Source organism: Bombina bombina, chromosome 12 (genome assembly GCF_027579735.1).
Source record: "Bombina bombina isolate aBomBom1 chromosome 12, aBomBom1.pri, whole genome shotgun sequence".
Classification (NCBI taxonomy): domain Eukaryota; kingdom Metazoa; phylum Chordata; class Amphibia; order Anura; family Bombinatoridae; genus Bombina; species Bombina bombina.
In genome coordinates, this window is record NC_069510.1 from 2,320,076 (window position 1) to 2,339,282 (window position 19,207).

At 40.8% G+C, this 19,207-nt stretch overlaps 1 protein-coding gene across 1 annotated transcript in view; it reads left to right on the forward strand.

The window, feature by feature from the left end:
* Positions 1–19,207, forward strand: part of GARNL3 (GTPase activating Rap/RanGAP domain like 3) — a gene marked incomplete at its 5' end in the record, with an annotated part of 730,206 nt that overhangs the window by 429,647 nt on the left and 281,352 nt on the right. The window contains 2 exons of the mRNA XM_053695928.1: positions 1,395–1,510; positions 18,474–18,578. Coding sequence (XP_053551903.1) covers positions 1,395–1,510; positions 18,474–18,578 — 221 coding nt within the window. The remainder of the gene's footprint in view (positions 1–1,394; positions 1,511–18,473; positions 18,579–19,207) is intronic.

The following is a 19,207-nucleotide window of genomic DNA, read 5'->3' on the forward strand; positions in this document are numbered from 1 at the left end:
CGTGGTGCCTTCCATCTAGGTGACCTGATTTGCTCCCTCCCTTCATCCGTGTCCTAAAGCTTTGGTATTGGTTCCCACAAGTAAGGATGACGCCGTGGACCGGACACACCTATGTTGGAGAAAACAGAATTTATGTTTACCTGATAAATTACTTTCTCCAACGGTGTGTCCGGTCCACGGCCCGCCCTGGTTTTTTAATCAGGTCTGATAATTTATTTTCTTTAACTACAGTCACCACGGTATCATATGGTTTCTCCTATGCAAATATTCCTCCTTTACGTCGGTCGAATGACTGGGGAAGGCGGAGCCTAGGAGGGATCATGTGACCAGCTTTGCTGGGCTCTTTGCCATTTCCTGTTGGGGAAGAGAATATCCCACAAGTAAGGATGACGCCGTGGACCGGACACACCGTTGGAGAAAGTAATTTATCAGGTAAACATAAATTCTGTTATTACTAAACACAACTGCTAGTACTGACCTCTATACTACGTACAACACGCACACATTATATACTTATTACTAAACACAACTGCTAGTACTGACCTCTGTACTACATACAACACGCACACATTATATACTTATTACTAAACACAACCGCTAGTACTGACCTCTGTACTACGTACAACACGCACACATTATATACTTATTACTAAACACAACTGCTAGTACTGACCTCTGTACTACGAACAACACGCACACGATATATACTTATTACTAAACACAACCGCTAGTTCTGACCTTTGTGATAACATACGTACAACACGCACACAAGATATACTTATTACTAAACACAACTGTTAGTACTAACCTCTGTACTACGTACAACACGCATACAAGATATACTTATTACTAAACACAACTGCTAGTACTGACCTCTGTACTACGTACAACACACACACATTATATACTTATTACTAAACACAACCGCTAGTACTGACCGCTGTACTACGTACAACACGCACACGATATATACTTATTACTAAACACAACTGCTAATTCTGACCTCTGTACTAACATACGTACAACACGCATACAAGATATACTTATTACTAAACACAACTGTTAGCACTGACCTCTGTACTACGTACAACACGCACACATTATATACTTATTACTAAACACAACTGCTAGTACTGACCTCTGTACTACGTACAACACGCACACATTATATACTTATTACTAAACACAACCGCTAGTTCTGACCTCTGTACTACGTACAACACACATACAAGATATACTTATTACTAAACACAACTGTTAGTACTGACCTCTGTACTACGTACAACACACACTAAATATATACTTATTACTAAACTAAACTCTGCTGGTATATATGCATATACTGGGTACAGGCCTTTGACATTAAATTATGTTTTTTTTGTTTTGTGTTGTAGTAATAAATGGGGAGAAAGCCACACTGGAAACTCCAACATTTGCTCAGAAAAGACAGCGGACTTTGGATATGCTCATTCGTTCCCTGTACCAGGATCTGATGCCTGATTTACATAAGGTAATCCTGATTTATTGTGTTTTCTTTAGCTGTTGTAAAACATTGTGTCTCGGTGTAGCCAACGGTAGAAGCTTTTTATATATAGAACATCTGCTCATGACTTGTCAGCCTGCCAGCGTTCCAGACTTCATACAAATATATCCATATGCTGTCTGCGTACAGGACTGGCTTTATTTGCTTGTCATACACAGGGTTATTATGCAATTAGCATGATCATGAAATATGTACATTAACAGGAAATCAGGGCAAATGCTAAACCCCTCTCTGGGCTTCACAATTGTTTTCTTGACAGCTTAGTAAATAATGTGCGTGCAGGTTAAAGCATGGAGCTGTGGTACGAGCATACAGAGAGTGAGTGGTGCAGCTCCTGATATAAGCTGGGACCCTCTTACCACCCTTCTCACACACGCCCCACTGCTAACAGAAACATCCAGGTTTACCCCTCTATAGGAAGACATGCTAAAGTCCGTCAAGTTCAACTAACTTGATTTCTTTCCTAAGATATGGTGAGTCCACAACGTCCTCATTTACTGTTGGGAATAACACTCCTGGCCAGCAGGAGGAGGCAAAGAGAACCACAGCCAAGCTGCTAAGTATCACTCCCCTTCCCACAAACCCCAGTCATTCTCTTTGCCTTGGTGCATGAAGGAGGTGAAGTTTTGGTGTCTGAAAAAAACGGAATTTTTTTCGCTTCAAGCAAGATTTTTGGGTCTAGCCGTACTCCACATTAATCTCTTCAGTAGGGTAGTGGTTGCTTTAAAGCAGTTAAGAACTTGTGAGGTGGGCCTCGCTGTGTTTTTCTAACATGTTGCTACCCATGGTATAGAAAGCCAGAGTAAGTTTACTCTGTTCTTTCTCTTCTACCGGTCTCTGTGAGGAGCATGTGTCCTCTCATGTCTTGTAAGCTGTCCTTCTGCCGGACGGCCAGACTACAGGGTGGGAGACTAGCACTGAAGGGGTTAATAGAAACTCTCTCTGCATTTATATTAAAAAATGGGACTAGAATCTTGGGTACAGGGTTAATTGCAGGCATTGAAGCAGGCACATTTTGTATGTGAGACAAGAGACTGGGGTTAATCTTCTTTATGGAGGAGTTAACTCTATTTTTGGGCTCATGATTTTAGTCAAGTTCTCTGAGGATGAGACGGTTCTGTGAAGAGATACTAAATCTAGGTGTTTTAAGCACTGTTAAGCGAGTTGGGTCAAACATTTGCTATATCATTAGACATGTAATTTTGGCTCTAAACGTCTCTGTCGCTATTTAACCTTTATTTTCCGCTTTGGGCATAATTATTAAACGACCCATGCTTCAAGCATTTTATCATGTAGTGCTTGCGACTGTATTTGCAAGAACTTTTTTATTCAAGTACCATAGTTTTCTCCAATCGCTCATAGACAAGATCGGTTATTCGATCCGTAAGCTTATTATTATTTTTTTGTCAGCAGGAGAGTTTGGGCGTGCTTTTTGTTTGCTCTGCACCATTTCTGTGGAAGGTCATGTGACCCGTTCCTCCGCTTGCTGTGTCTAAAGCGGAGCAGCGTCTTGTTATTGCTGTTTTCTCCTGGGATACAGGAGAGTTCTATCTCGTTCTAAGGTGCAGAGTTCACTGAATTGGTTCTTTCTTGAAGACGCTCGCTGTGTTAACGGAGCTGTGGAAACAAAGATGAAAATTTGCATATGAAATTAAATTGCAAAATGTAAATGTATTTTCGCTATGAATTTTTTTTTCTTAAAGGGACAGTAGCGGATTTTAATAAAAATGTAATTTGCTTGCATCACATGGCTTGGGAAGTACACCTATTGCCTTGTATATCTGACCTTTAAGGTCAGAAGTCCAATCCCTGCCTGGTAGTCCAATGGGTATTTGGACAATAATCAGTGTCTTGTCATATTTGTTTTATATGCCTTGAAGCACAAATGGTTTTACAATGCAATTCTGTGCTGCATGTTTAACTGTGATTTTTGAATGCAGATTGATGTTGCCTCTGAGCCCAAAGTCTCTTAGGATGATGCTGTTCAGGCTATGCCACAGTTTTCTCCTTAAACGTCCCAAGCCTCTATGGCGTCACATACAGTGCACTGCAGTTCCTCTTGGCTTCCTGGAGGAGGTTTTTGCCTGCAGAACTTGCTTCTCGGGTATCTTCGGTGGTATCTGTGGCATTATCTGCTTTTCCTATGCTAAAGGGAAGAGGCATGAGGAATATTAGAGATTCAGATAGTAAGGTTTCTGTTCCACTTGTGGCTACACAGGTTGCTTTACTTCATAGGTCTGATGAGGAGGATACTCGGTGGCCTCTGAGGGTGAATTCTCAGATTCAGACAGTATAAGTCCTTCATCTGATGCTGAAGTAGTATCCTTCAGATTTTAGCTTGAACACCTCCGTGTATTGTTGAGGGAGGTTTTGGCTACCTTGGACAACTCCGCAGGGCCGCCATCAGGGGGTGACGGGGATGAGGGGACCGAACGGGTCCACTGACATAGCAAGTGTAATGTACAAATTTTTTTTTTTGACCCGGGCCCCGTAGTTCCGAATCTGATGATGTCAATTGCACAAGCCCCGCCCACCCGCGTCCGCGTCCCGAGACTCTCACTGACAGTACTGTATGTCATTCTAATTTTGAATTTTTCTGGCGAAGTTTGTGGAAGAGCCCAGGACCATGACAGGAGGCAGGATGTATGTTTGATTGGTTAGGGGGTGGGGAGAAGGGGCAGGACAATAGCGTGCTTGGGACTTTACTCACTGGCCCATAGGCACTGTGGCACACAGACACATGCTGCTGCATCTGAAGGGCAGGCATTGGCAGCATGGTTTGCAGTCAGAGCCTCAGGTTTTATTACTACAGTATACTACTAATACTGCAGTATATCTCCCCATTTGCAGCAATGCTAGCTCACCTAGCTGAGAGCTCATTTCTTTTTATACGTTCCGAACTTAAGTCTTTACTTATATGTTTTCAATTTCTAGCGTTCTATTTTACGTTAGAGACAAATATATTTTCCTTTTAACAACATTTAAAAAATTGTGAGATAGTAATGAGACCTTTCATTGAGGAGGATGTACGTCCCTGATATGAAATAAATAGCCTATGAGTCAGGCAAGACAAACATGTGGTGTGTTTTATTATAATGAATTCCCAATTATTAATATGCTAAATAGCTATTCCTTAGGCAAAGCATTAAAAAGCAGGCAGTTTCATTCATGGGTACTTCTTCTAAATATATAATATATTAAATTATCTAACAATGCTGGCATCCCAGTGTTAATGACACCAGAAAAATAACATTCTCATCATCATGCAGTGAGCATTTAGTTTACAGTGTGACATGCTGAGAAGTTTATGTGATAATGAGACAAACTTATATAGGTCACAATTTCTCTATTATGCTATGGAGCTCATTTACTTAAGTGTGAATAAACTCTCCAAATGTTGCATAACAGATCAGTTGGGGAGATTTATTTCACTGGAAATCCCTAGGAATCTTTAACAAACCTAGCTATTTAAAATGTTATAAATATATAGATGAGATTTACAAATCAGTTGTGCACTGTATTATATTTTTTAGGATATATTTTTAATTTACCAATAACCTATGTGGTGCAAATCTGTATGAATAGGAATATTTGATGTGAAACAACTATCACTGTACATGTTGCTGCTTAATTACATAGGATTGTGTTTTTCTTGTTATATATTTGCTTTGTACATTTTTTATCCTCTTAAAATCCAAGGGGCACTGTGTTAAATCTTTATCTGTTGCAGTCCTGCCTCAAAAGCAGAGAAGAAATATATAATAGGAAAACACAATCCTATGTGCAATGCAAGTAACTAATGTAAGCAGCTGGGCTATATTTGTTTAACCCAGATCAATTACTACACTAAACCAGTAGATATTAATTTCCAGGTCTGGATAGCCTGCATTTTTTTTATATTTTAAAGGGACAGTAAAGTCAAAATTAAACTTCAATTATTATTTATTATTATCAGGTATTTGTAGAGCGCTAACAGGTTCCGCAGCGCTATGAACAAAGGTGGTATATAAAAACGATTACAGGTATCAAATGGGGAGAGAGGGTCCTGCCGAGAGTTGCACTGTTGTAGTCGGCTCTTATGAAGGTTAACTACAAATAGCTGGGCTCATAGGCTTACATGCTATGGGGTTTTAGGGGATAGCAGTGGAGAAAGGAAGGTTAGTGTAGATTGTAAGCGTCCCTGACAGTAGAGTCTTCAGGGAGCACTTGAAGCTTTTAAAACTAGGGGAGATTCTTGTGGAGCGAGGCAGAGAGTTCCATAAGATGGGAGCAAGTCTGGAGAAATCTTGAAGATGGGAATGTGAGGAGGTAACAAGAGAGGAGGAGAGTAGGAGATCATGAGTGGAGCGAAGGGGACGGGAGGGAGAGTATTTGGAGACAAGGTCTGAGATGTAGGGGGAGCAGTGCAATTGAGGGCTTTGTGTGTCAGAGTGAGAATTTTGTTTTTAATCCTGGAGGCAAGAGGAAGTCAGTGAAGGGATTGGCAGAGATGTGCGGCAGATGAAGAGCGACGTGTAAGGAAGATGAGCCTGGCAGAGGCATTCATTATGTATTGTAAAGGAGCTAGGTGGCAGCTAGGGAGACCAGAGAGGATAGAGTTGCAGTAGTCAAGGCGGGAAAGGATGAGACAGTGGGTAAAAATCTTTGTTGAGTCTTGTGTAAGGAAATGCCTAATTTTAGCAATGTTTTTTAGATGGAAGTGGCAGGCTTTAGCCAAGGACTGAATCTGAGGAGTGAAAGAAAGATCTGAGTCAAGTGTGACCCCAAGACATCGGACATGTGAGGTTGGGGTAATGATGGAGTTATCAACATGTATAGAGACATGGGGGGTTGAGATTTTGGAAGAAGGGGGGAAAATAAGGAGCACAGTTTTGGAGAGATTTAGTGTCACGCTATCACTTTAAATGTTAAGAGTCAAAATGTATGGAACACAACTGCGGAGGTCTGCAGTATTTGAGCTTATTTGAATATGAGGATTTGTATCACTTCAGATTAGATATTAAACATAGAGGTGAAATATCTCTTTAAGAAGTGAGTATAATTGATATATGTAAACTTTTGACATAACTGGCAGAAATAATATGAGAGGTTTCTGCTTCGTTACTTGGTGGGAAAGAGCTATGGTACTGTAACTTACTATGTAACAATCTCTTGTTAGAAGGGAAGCTGCAGCTGCTGTGTGTTGGTTCAGCGTGCAGGGAGACTAACCTCGCTACTCTGTTACCAGTCCGTATTCTCCGTGACGTCAGAGCTCACTAAGCGAGTGGGAGGAGATTGATTCCGGTTTGTTTGTCCGGTATATGTCCTCCAAATAACGATTGTGTCCAGTAATTGTAAGAGAGTGAGCAAGGCAGAAAGAATATCGCGAGACAATGGTAATCAAACTTTACTTGCTAGATGGTTGCGATACTCTCAGAGGGAAATGTTGCGTTGCGGTTTGGATGCCGATTTAGGTAAAATATCAGCACTTCCTTTGTTCAGGGAAATTGAATTCCGTATTTGAAGGGAAACAGAGAGAACTCCTTGTAATCCAAAAGGAATCTTTAGTACCGTTGTTTTCAACAGGAATTTCCTGGGGCTCAGAAGTAGATCAGTTGTAGGTCTGTTCACTACACTCGTTTAACTATTACTAAGCACCTGTGTAAAGGTGTGTGAGACATTTATGAAAAAAGTAGGCGGGGTAAGCTTAGTGCCTGAAGCTTAAAGAGACAGTACAGATGTTACCATAATCCTGACATTTAGCTTGAGGTAGAGGGAGGACATCCAAGATGAGATATGAGAGAGACAGTTAGTGACACGGGTTGCGGTACCCCAACAGAAAGAGGTAGTGAGGCAGAGGATGCCCCAGAGAAGACTACACTAAAGGTACGAGAGATAGGAAGAGAACCAAGTGAGAGCTGTGTCACAGATGCCGAAGGATTGGAGGGTGTGGAGCAAAAGAGGGTGGTTGACAGTATCAAAGGCTGCAGACAGATCAAGGAGGATAAGTAGAGAGAAGTAGCCTTTTGATTTTGCTGTAAGTAGGTCGTTGGTAACCTTAACAATTGCTGTCTCTGTTGAGTGACGGGGGCAAAATCCAGATTGCAGTGGGTCAAGGAGGGAGTTTAGTGTAAGGAAATGGGATAGATGTGCATACACTAGCTTTTCAAGAAGCTTTGAGGCAAGAGGTAGTAGGGAAATAGAGCGGTAGTTGGATGGGGAGGTTGGATCGAGAGAAGGTTTTTTGAGGATAGGTGTGACTAATGCATGCTTAAGAGATGTGGGAACTATACCAGTGCTGAGGGAGAGGTTGAAGATGGTTGTGAGTATAGGGGTAAGGGTAGAAGAGAGGGAGGGGAGTAGTTGTGAGGGGATGGGGTAGAGGGGACAGGTAGTGAGGTGAGAGGATAATATAAGGGCAGAAACTTCATCCTCTGTAACAGGGGCAAAAGAGCTAAATTTATGGCTATGTGGGTTTTGGATGATTGTGAGCTTTTTAAGGGGTGGGAGACCTGTAGCATGTTGAGAGATGATTTCATTTCTGATTGAGTCGATTTTGTTGTTGAAGTAGCTGGCAAAATCATGGGTTGACAGAAAAGTTGAGGTGGGGGTGGGCGGAGAAGAATATTGAATGTGGAGAACAGACATTTTGGGTTTGAGGAAAGAGTAGAGATGAGATTAGAGAAGTATTGTTGCTTATATAGATTAAGGGCAGAATAGTAAGAGTTCAAGAAGAACTTATAGTGAAGAAAGTCAGCATTTTCTCCAGTGTCGCTCAGCAGTACGGGAACATCTGCGTAGGTACCGTGTCAGAGGAGTATGCCAGGGCTGAGGATGAGTGTATGTTTTCCGAGTTATGGTAGGTGGGGCCAGGTTATCAAGGACCGATGTAAGGGTAGAGTTATAGTGGCAGATGGATTAATCAGGACAGGAAAAGGAGGGGATGGAAGAGAGAAGAGGTTCGAGAGAGCTAGCGAGCTGTTGCTGATCTAATGACTTGATTCTTCTGTGAAGTTTAGTGTGAGGGGTAGAAGGAGGGAGAGTTGTAGGGAGGGAGGTGATGGTACAAGTGAGGAGGTGGTGGTCAGAAAGAGGAAAAGGTGAGTTTGTGAAGTTTGAGATAGTGCATCGATAACTGAAAATCAGATCAAGGGAGTGACCATCTTTGTGAGTGGGAGAGTCAGTCCATTGTGACAGGTCAAAAGAGGAAGTGAGTTGCAGAAGTTGTTTTGCGGAGGAGGCAGTGGGATTATCAACAGGGAGGTTGAAGTCACCGAGAATGAGGGCAGGGGTATCTGAGGAAAGGAAATAAGGTAGCCAGGCGGCAAAGTGATCTAGAAAAAGAGTTGCGGAGCCAGGGGGGCGGTATATGACTGCAAAGCGTATAGAGAGGGGAGAGAACAAGCGAATCATGTGTGTTTCGAATGAAGAAAATATGAGGGAAGAGAAGGGCTGTATTTGTTGAAAGGTGCAACTAGAGGAAAGTAAAATACCAACACCACCTTCTTGTCTATTGTCAGACCTAGGAGTGTGGCTGAAGTAGAGACCCCCATGTGACAGTGCAGCAGAGGAAGCTGTGTCTGAAGGAGAGAGCCAGCTTTCTGTGAGAGCCAGAAGATTGAGAGAGGAGATAAAGAGGTCATGGATAGAAGTGAGTTTGTTGCAAACAGAGCAAGAGTTCCAGAGTAAACAAGTGAAGGGGGTGGTGGTTTTAGATGCAAGAGGAATAAGATTAAGGTTACAAGAGCTTTGTTTTTGAAGTCTATTGAAGGGCACACGTGGGTGTGCAGGGCAGGGAAGTTGTGGGGGACCAGGAATAGGGGAGATGTCACCAGCAGCTAGTATGAGCAAGAGGGAGAGTGACATGAGATGAGGATTTGCAGTAGTGAGACTGTTTTTGTGATGAGTTGCAAGGGGGAGAGAGAGTCTTTAGGAATGTGTGAAGTTCATGAATACAAAAGTAAGGTGAGGTTAAGAGAGATGGGCTAATGAGCAGTGCAGGTGGTGAGGGGTAAGGAGTAATTGAGTAAAGTAGTTTGTTAAACAGACAAAAGTGGGCAAAAAGGAATATGAAGATATTTAGCATTTTTACAAAATAGTCAGACAATGTATAAAACTCAGTATTAAAACAGAACTTGCCTTGTCCAATCCTTGTTGAACCCTTGTATAATTCTGTGTGTCTTACTTATAAATGTTCACATAAGAGATGTGAACAGATGATCTCACAATATTGCTATCTACCCCTGCATTGCTTCCATTTAGCAGTGTTAAATTTGTAGGCCAGAGCATTCAGCTGAATGCAATAAATTAGGTAATGACCTGATTAAAGACAGTCAAAGGCCAATTGGGAAAATTTGATTCAGGGTGAGATAAGTAAAAAAATAACAGACACTAGAATTTGGGGGAGGCTGTGGTTAAAACATTAGTGAAATTATAAATTTAGGAATTAATACTATTTGCAAGGTTTGAACATCACATAGATAAATGCAAGATATCAGCAGGGTAAACACATAATTAATGATACCGACAAATGCAAAACGGCGAGATTACGAGTTTTGCATTAGCCTTAGAAAGCAGCGTTGATAGGTGCCAACGCTGCTTTTTATCTAACGCTGGTATTACAAGTTTGGCAGGTAGAGGCTCATTGCTCACTTTTCTTCTGCGACTTTTCCATACCGCAAATCCCCATACATCAATTGCGTATCCTATCTTTTTAATGTGATTTGGTTAACGCTGGTATTACAAGTCTTAGAGAAAGTGAGCGGTAGAGCCTCTACCTCCAAGACTGCTACCGCATTTAAAAGTCAGTAGTTAAGAGTTTTATGGGCCAACGCCGGTTTATAACGCTCTTAACTACAGTGCTAAAAGTACACTAACACCCATAAACTACCTATGAACCCCTAAACCGAGGCCCCCCCACATCGCAAACACTATAATAAAATTATTTAACCCCTAATCTGCCAACCGGACACCGCCACCACCTACATTATACCTATGAACCCCTAATCTGCTGCCCCTGACATCGCTGACACCTACATTATAGTTATTAACCCCTAATCTGCCCCCCCAACGTCGCCCCACCTACCTTCACTTATTAACCCCTAATCTGCCGACCGGACATCGCCGGCACTATAATAAATGTATTAACCCCTAAACCGCCGCACTCCAGCCTCGCAAACACTATAATAAATTGTATTAACCCCTAATCTGCTGTTCCGAACATCGCCGCCACCTACCTACAATTATTAACCCCTCATCTCCTGCCCCCAACATCACCGCTACTATAATAAAGTTATTAACCCCTAAACCTAAGTCTAACCCTAACACCCCCCCTAAGTTAAATATAATTTAAATACATCTAAATAAAATAACTATAATTAAATAAATTAATCCTATTTAAAACTAAATATTTACCTGTAAAATAAACCATAAGATAGCTACAATATAATTTAATAATTACATTGTAGCTATTTTAGGATTTATATTCATTTTACAGGCAACTTTGTATTTATTTTAACTAGGTACAATAGCTATTAAATAGTTAATAACTATTTAATAGCTACCTAGTTAAAAATCTGTAAAATAAATCCTAACCTAAGTTACAAATACACCTAACACTACACTATGAATAAATTAATTAAATAAATTAAATACAATTATCTAAAATAAAATACAATTAAATAAACTAAACTATATTACAAAAAAAAACAAACACTAAATTACAAAAAATAAAAAAATATTACAAGAATTTTAATCTAATTACACCTAATCTAAGCCCCCTAATAAAATAAAAAAGCCCCCCAAACTAATAAAATTCCCTATCCTAAAGTAAATTACAAAGTAATTAGCTCTTTTACCAGCCCTTAAAAGGGCTTTTTGTGGGGCATTGCCCCAAAGTAATCAGCTCTTTTACCTGTAAAAAAAACAAATACAATACCCCCCCAACATTACAACCCACCACCCACACATCCCTACTCTAAAACCCACCCGATCCTCCTTAAAAAAAAAAAACTAACACTACCCCATTGAAGATCACCCTATCTTGAGCCGTGTTCACCCAGCCGGGCACCACTGGTCATCCGATGCGGCAGAAGAGGACATCCGGACCGGCAGAAGTCTTCATCCGATCGGGGCAGAAGAGGTCCTCCAAGCGGTAGATGTCTTCATCCAAGCGGCATCTTCTATCTTCAATCAACCGGAGTGGAGCGGAGCCATCTTGAATCCAATCGACGCGGAGCCATCCTCTTCTTCTGATGTCCTAACACAGAAGGAAAGTTCCTTTAAATGACATCATCCAAGATGGCGTCCCTCGAATTCCGATTGGCTGATAGGATTCTATCAGCCAATCGGAATTAAGGTAGGAAAATCCGATTGGCTGATGTAATCAGCCAATCAGATTGAAGTTCAATCCGATTGGCTGATTGGATCAGCCAATAGAATTGACCTCGCATTCTATTGGCTGATCCAATCAGCCAATCGGATTGAACTTCAATCTGATTGGCTGATCGGAATTTTCCTACCTTAATTCCGATTGGCTGATAGAATCCTATCAGCCAATCGGAATTCGAGGAACGCCATCTTGGATGACATCATTTAAAGGAACTTTAATTCGTCATTAGTCGTCGGGAAGAAGAGGATGCTCCGCGTCGGATGTCTTGAAGATGGACCCGCTCCGCGCCGGATGGATGAAGATAGAAGATGCCGCTTGGATGAAGACTTCTGCTGGATGGAGGACCTCTTCTGCCCCGATCGGATGAAGACTTCTGCCGCTCCAATTGTCCTCTTCTGGCCCATCGGTGCCCGGCTGGGTGAACATGTCTCAAGGTAGGGTGATCTTCAGAGGGATAGTGTTAGTTTTTTTAAAAGGGGGGATCGGGTGGGTTTTAGAGTAGGGGTGTGTGGGTGGTGGGTTGTAATGTTGGGGGGGTCTTGTATTTTATTTAACAGATAAAAGAGCTGATTACTTTGGGGCAATGCCCCGCAAAAAGCCCTTTTAAGGGCTGGTAAAAGATACTTTTGTAATTTAGTATAGGGTAGGGAATTTTATTATTTTGGGGGGCTTTTTTATTTTATTAGGGGGCTTAGATTAGGTGTAATTAGATTAACATTCTTGTAATATTTTTTTATTTTTTGTAATTTAGTGTTTGTTTTTTTTTGTAATATAGTTTAGTTAATTTATTTGTATTTTAGTTTAGATCATTGTAGTTAATTTATTTAATTAATTTATTGATAGTGTAGTGTTAGGTGTATTTGTAACTTAGGTTAGGATTTATTTTACAGGTAATTCTGTAATTATTTTAACTAGGTAGCTATTAAATAGTTATTAACTATTTAATAGCTATTGTACCTAGTTAAAATAAATACAAAGTTGCCTGTAAAATAAATATTAATCCAAAAATAGCTACAATGTAACTATTAGTTATATTGTAGCTATATTAGGGTTTATTTTACAGGTAAGTATTTAGTTTTAAATAGGATTAATTTATTTAATGATAGTAATTTTAGTTCGTTTTATTTAAATTATATTTAACTTAGGGGGGTGTTAGGGTTAGGCTTAGGTTTAGGGGTTAATAACTTTATTATAGTAGCGGCGACGTTGGGTGCGGGAGATTAGGGGTTAATAAATATAGGTAGGTGTGGCGACGTTGGAGGGGCAGATTAGTGGTTAATAAAATTTACTATAGTGTTTGCGAGGCGGGAGTGCGGCGGTTTAGGAGTTAATACATTTATTATAGTGGCGGCGATGTCCGGTCGGCAGATTAGGGGTTAATACATGTAGTTAGGTGGCGGCGACATTGGGGGCAGCAGAATAGGGGTTAATAAATATAATGTAGGGTTCGGCGATGTTGGGGGCAGTAGATTAGGGGTTCATAGGGATAATGTAGGTGGCGGCGGTATCCGGAGTGGCAGATTAGGGGTTAATAATTATAATGTAGGTGTCAGCGATAACGGGGGCGGCAGATTAGGGGTTAATAAGTGTAAGATTAGGGGTGTTTAGACTCGGGTTCATGTTAGGGTGTTAGGTGCAGACATAACTTTTATTTCCCCGTAGGAAACAATGGGGCTGCGTTAGAAGCTGAACGCTGCTTTTTTGCAGGTGTTAGTTTTTTTTCCAGCCAGCTCAGCCCCATTGCTTCCTATGGGGAAATTGTGCACAAGCACGTTTTTCAAGCTTACCGCTACCGTAAGCAACGCTGGTATTACAGTGAGAAGTGGAGCTAAATTTGCTCAACGCTCACTTTTCTGAGGCTAACGCAGCCATTCAGAAAACTTGTAATACCAGCGTTGGCTTAAGTGAGCACTGGAAAAAAAAGGTCTTTACCGAAAAAACTCGTAATCTAGGCGATAGGATTGTGTTTTTCTTGTTATATATTTGCTTTGTACATTCAAATGATTCAAATAGAGCACTGATTTTTAAACCTGTCCTCCGACCTCCCCAACAGGCCAGGTTTTAAGGATTACCTTGGATGAGAGCAGCTAAAATAACCATGATTACTAATCAGCTGATTACTTAACCCGTGCTCTAGTTCTGATATCCTTAACATGTGGCCTGTTAGGGAGGTCTGAGGACAAGTTTGAAAACCAGTGAGTTAGAGCATGGAATTCAAACAACTTTCTAAATTGCTTGGTTCTATTGGTATCCTTTGTTAAAGAGAATATGTAGGTGGGCTCAGGAGCAGTAATGCACTACTGGGAGTGAGCTGCTAATTGGAGGCTGCTATGTTTCTTGTTACAGCGCTCACCTGATGTGTTCAGCTAAGCTAGCTCACAGTTGTGCATTGCCGCTACTTCAACAAAGGATACCAAGAGAATGAAGCACACTTGATAACAGAAGTAATTAGAAAGACTTAATATTTTTTGGCCAAAATATGTGGCGGTGGGGGGGGCGGGGGAGGGCCATGAAAACTGGCTGAGTCAGGGGCCCCAACATTTCTAGTGGCAGCCCTGCGACTCCGATACGCCTGTCGCTGTCAAACCTAGGAAGTTTAGTCAGCTTAATAGTTGCTTGATGTTCCTTCCTCTGTGGAAGTGTTTCCTGTTCCAGACCGTGCTAGGAGATTTTTCACAGGAATGGGAGCAGTCAGGGTTTTCCTTGTCCCCGTCTCCTGTCTTTAAAAATTATGTTTCTTGTCACTGTCTCAATTAAATATCATGGTGCACAGTGCCTAATGTAGAAGGGGCCATTTCTTCTCTGGCTAGATAACTATGATCCCTATAGAGGATAGCTGCTTTTTAAAGGATCAATGGCCTAAGCTAAAGGCTTATATGGAAATTTGTATTGCCACTGTGTCAAGTGCGGCATCTTATTGGTGCAACGCCTTGTTTGATTCCAGAACAGAATTAAGGCTCTTAAGCTAGCCAATTCTTTTATTTCTGAAGCTACCATGCAAGTCATTAAGCCGGGAGACAAGATATCTGGCTTCGCTGGGCTAGCCTGCGAGGCATTGTGGCTATATTCTTGGTCAGCATTTTTTTCCTCTAAGTCCAAGCTTCTGGCGCTTCCTTACAAGGCTAAGACCTTGTTTGGTCCTTATCTGACAGGAATATTTCTGATCTTACCGGTGGAAAAGGGTCTTTTCTACCACTAGACAAGAAGAATAAACCTAAAGGACATCAGAGTAGAGAACTGCAGCTGAGTTTACATCAGCACGAAAGGTTTACCCCAATCCGGGATCGGACCAAGTGGGGGGCTGGATGTCTCTGTTTCTTCTTCAATCTTGGATACGAGATGCCCCAGTTAGGCTGCGGACATAGTATCTCATGGTTACTAAATAGAATTCAGACCTTTCTCCTAGAGGTAGGTTCCATCTCTCAATTTTATCTGTGGTCCAGATAACTGAGAGGAAGTTTTGAATTACTATTGGGACCCTTCTTCCCTGGGAGTGATAGTTCCAGTTCCTGATAGGGATCAGGGTCTAGGATTATATTAATTTTGTTTGTGGTTCCCGGAAAAGAGCGAATTCGTTGTCCTATTCTAGTTCTAAAGTGTCTCAACAAGTTTCCTCTGGGTTCCATCTCAAAATGGAAACCATTGGTTCCATTCTTCCTTTGGTCCAAGAGGGTCAGTTCATGATGACCATAGACCTGGAGTTCCTAAGATTTGCCTTTCGGTCGGCAGCTAGTTACTCCCTAATGTGTGTTACTGTACAATAAGTAACTATACCTAATCCTCATTAAAGGCAGCTGGTTACTCCCTAATGTGTGTTACTGTACAATAAGTAACTATACCTAGTCCTCATTAAAGGCAGCAGGTTACTCCCTAATGTGTGTTACTGTAGAATAAGTAACTGTACCTAATCCTCATTAAAGGCAGCTGGTTACTCCCTAATGTGTGTTACTGTACAATAAGTAACTATACCTAATCCTCATTAAAGGCAGCTGGTTACTCCCTAATGTGTGTTACTGTAGAATAAGTAACTGTACCTAATCCTCATTAAAGGCAGCTGGTTACTCCCTAATGTGTGTTACTGTACAATAAGTAACTGTACCTAATCCTCATTAAAGGCAGCTGGTTACTCCCTAATGTGTGTTACTGTACAGTAAGTAACTGTACCTAATCCTCATTAAAGGCAGCTAGTTACTCCATAATGTGTGTTACTGTACAGTAAGTAACTGTACCTAATCCTCATTAAAGGCAGCTAGTTACTCCCTAATGTGTTTTACTGTACAATAAGTAACTGTACCTAATCCTCATTAAAGGCAGCTAGTTACTCCCTAATGTGTGTTACTGTACAATAAGTAACTGTACCTGACCCTCATTAAAGGCAGCTGGTTACTCCATAATGTGTGTTACTGTACAATAAGTATCTATACCTAATCCTCATTAAAGGCAGCTGGTTACTCCCTAATGTGTGTTACTGTACAATAAATAACTGTACCTAATCCTCATTAAAGACAGCTGGTTACTCCCTAATGTGTGTTACTGTACAATAAGTAACTATACCTAATCCTCATTAAAGGCAGCTGGTTACTCCCTAATGTGTGTTACTGTAGAATAAGTAACTGTACCTAATCCTCATTAAAGGCAGCTGGTTACTCCCTAATGTGTGTTACTGTACAATAAGTAACTGTACCTAATCCTCATTAAAGGCAGCTGGTTACTCCCTAATATGTGTTACTGTACAGTAAGTAACTGTACCTAATCCTCATTAAAGGCAGCTGGTTACTCCCTAATATGTGTTACTGTACAGTAAGTAACTGTACCTAATCCTCATTAAAGGCAGCTAGTTACTCCCTAATGTGTTTTACTGTACAATAAGTAACTGTACCTAATCCTCATTAAAGGCAGCTGGTTACTCCCTAATGTGTGTTACTGTACAATAAGTAACTGTACCTAATCCTCATTAAAGGCAGCTGGTTACTCCCTAATGTGTGTTACTGTACAATAAGTAACTGTACCTAATCCATATTAAAGGCAGCTGGTTACTCCCTAATGTCTGTTACTGTACAATAAGTAACTGTACCTAATCCTCATTAAAGGCAGCTAGTTATTCCCTAATGTGTGTTACTGTACAATAAGTAACTGTACCTAATCCTCATTAAAGGCAGCTAGTTACTCCCTAATGTGTGTTACTGTACAATAAGTAACTGTACCTGACCCTCATTAAAGGCAGCTGGTTACTCCATAATGTGTGTTACTGTACAATAAGTATCTCTACCTAATCCTCATTAAAGGCAGCTGGTTACTCCCTAATGTGTGTTACTGTACAATAAGTAACTGTACCTAATCCTCATTAAAGACAGCTGGTTACTCCCTAATGTGTGTTACTGTACAATAAGTAGCTGTACCTAATCCTCATTAAAGGCAGCTGGTTACTCCCTAATGTGTGTTACTGTACACTCAGTAACTGTACCTAATCATCATTAAAGGCAGCTGGTTACTCCCTAATGTGTGTTACTGTACAATAAGTAACTGTACCTAATCCTCATTAAAGGCAGCTGGTTACTCCCTAATGTGTGTTACTGTAGAATAAGTAACTGTACCTAATCCTCATTAAAGACAGCTGGTTACTCTCTAATGTGTTACTGTACTATAAGTAACTGTACCTGATCCTCATTAAAGGCAGCTAGTTACTCCCTAATGTGTGTTACTGTACAATAAGTAAATGTGCACACTTTGACACGAGCAGCCGTTCTTTATCTGCTAACTGATGATTGTGGTATTGTTTATCTGTGCACACTGTGCCACGTGCTGCTGTGCTTTATCTGCTGATGATTGTGTTATTGTTTATCTGTGCACACTGTGCCACGTGCTGTTGTGTTTTATCTGCTAACTGATGATTGTGTTATTATTTATCTGTGCACACTGTGCCACGTGCTGCTGTGTTTTATCTGCTAACTGATGATTGTTATTGTTTATCTGTGCACACTGTGCCACGTGCTGCTGTGTTTTATCTGCTAACTGATGATTGTGTTATTGTTTATCTGTGCACACTGTGCCACGTGCTGCTGTGTTTTATCTGCTAACTGATGATTGTGTTATTGTTTATCTGTGCACACTGTGCCACGTGCTGCTGTGTTTTATCTGCTAACTGATGATTGTGTTATTGTTTATCTGTGCACACTGTGCCACTTGCTGCTGTGCTTTATCTGCTAACTGACTATTGTGTTATTGTTTATCTGTGCACACTGTGCCACGTGCTGCTGTGCTTTATTTGCTAACTGATGATTGTGTTATTGTTTATCTGTGCACACTGTGCCACGTGCTGCTGTGTTTTATCTGCTAACTGATTATTGTGTTATTGTTTATCTGTGCACACTGTGCCACGTGCTGCTGTGCATTATTTGCTAACTGATGATTGTGTGTTATTGTTTATCTGTGCACAATGTGCCACGTGCTGCTGTGCTTTATTTGCTAACTGATGATTGTGTGTTATTGTTTATCTGTGCACACTGTGGCACGTGCTGCTGTGGTTCATCTGCTATCTGATTATTTTGTGTCATTATATAGAACATGCTGAATAGAAGATCACTCAGTGATGTGTTACCGGAATCCCCGAGATCTGCCCGGAAGAAAGAAGAGGCTCGGCAGGCTGAGTTTGTGCGGATTGGTCAGGTCAGACTTACATTTATTTGTGATACTAATTGACCTCATTTCTTTCTGCCTTAAGTTTGTGTTTCTGGGTTTGTCCAGCAAATAAACAAGAGAAGAAAGTAAATGGTATTCTGTAAGGTATCCCGTGTGGTGATTAGTAGAAAGGAAGCAATATCAGCAGTACTAAAGGCACTGAAATAATAAATGCAACTGATTTAGTGTATTTCATAATGTGTAATTCTTTTTTAGTATATGAAAGACCATAATATAGATACAGAGAGCTTATAAATTACAATGTACAGACATAGGGGTCTGAAGAGGGGGAACAAACACATCCTATAGAAGAATAATATCAGTGGCACCATGTGTTACCTGTATACATGAGCTGTACAACACACAAGACAAATCCTATAGAATAATATCAGTGGTACGATGTGTTACCTGTATACATGAGCTGTACAACACAAGACAAATCCTATAGAATAATATCAGTGGCACCATGTGTTACCTGTATACATGAGCCTTACAACACACAAGACAAATCCTATAGAATAATATCAGTGGCACTATGTGTTACCTGTATACATGAGCTGTACAACACACAAGACAAATACTATAGAATAATATCAGTGGCACCATGTGTTACCTGT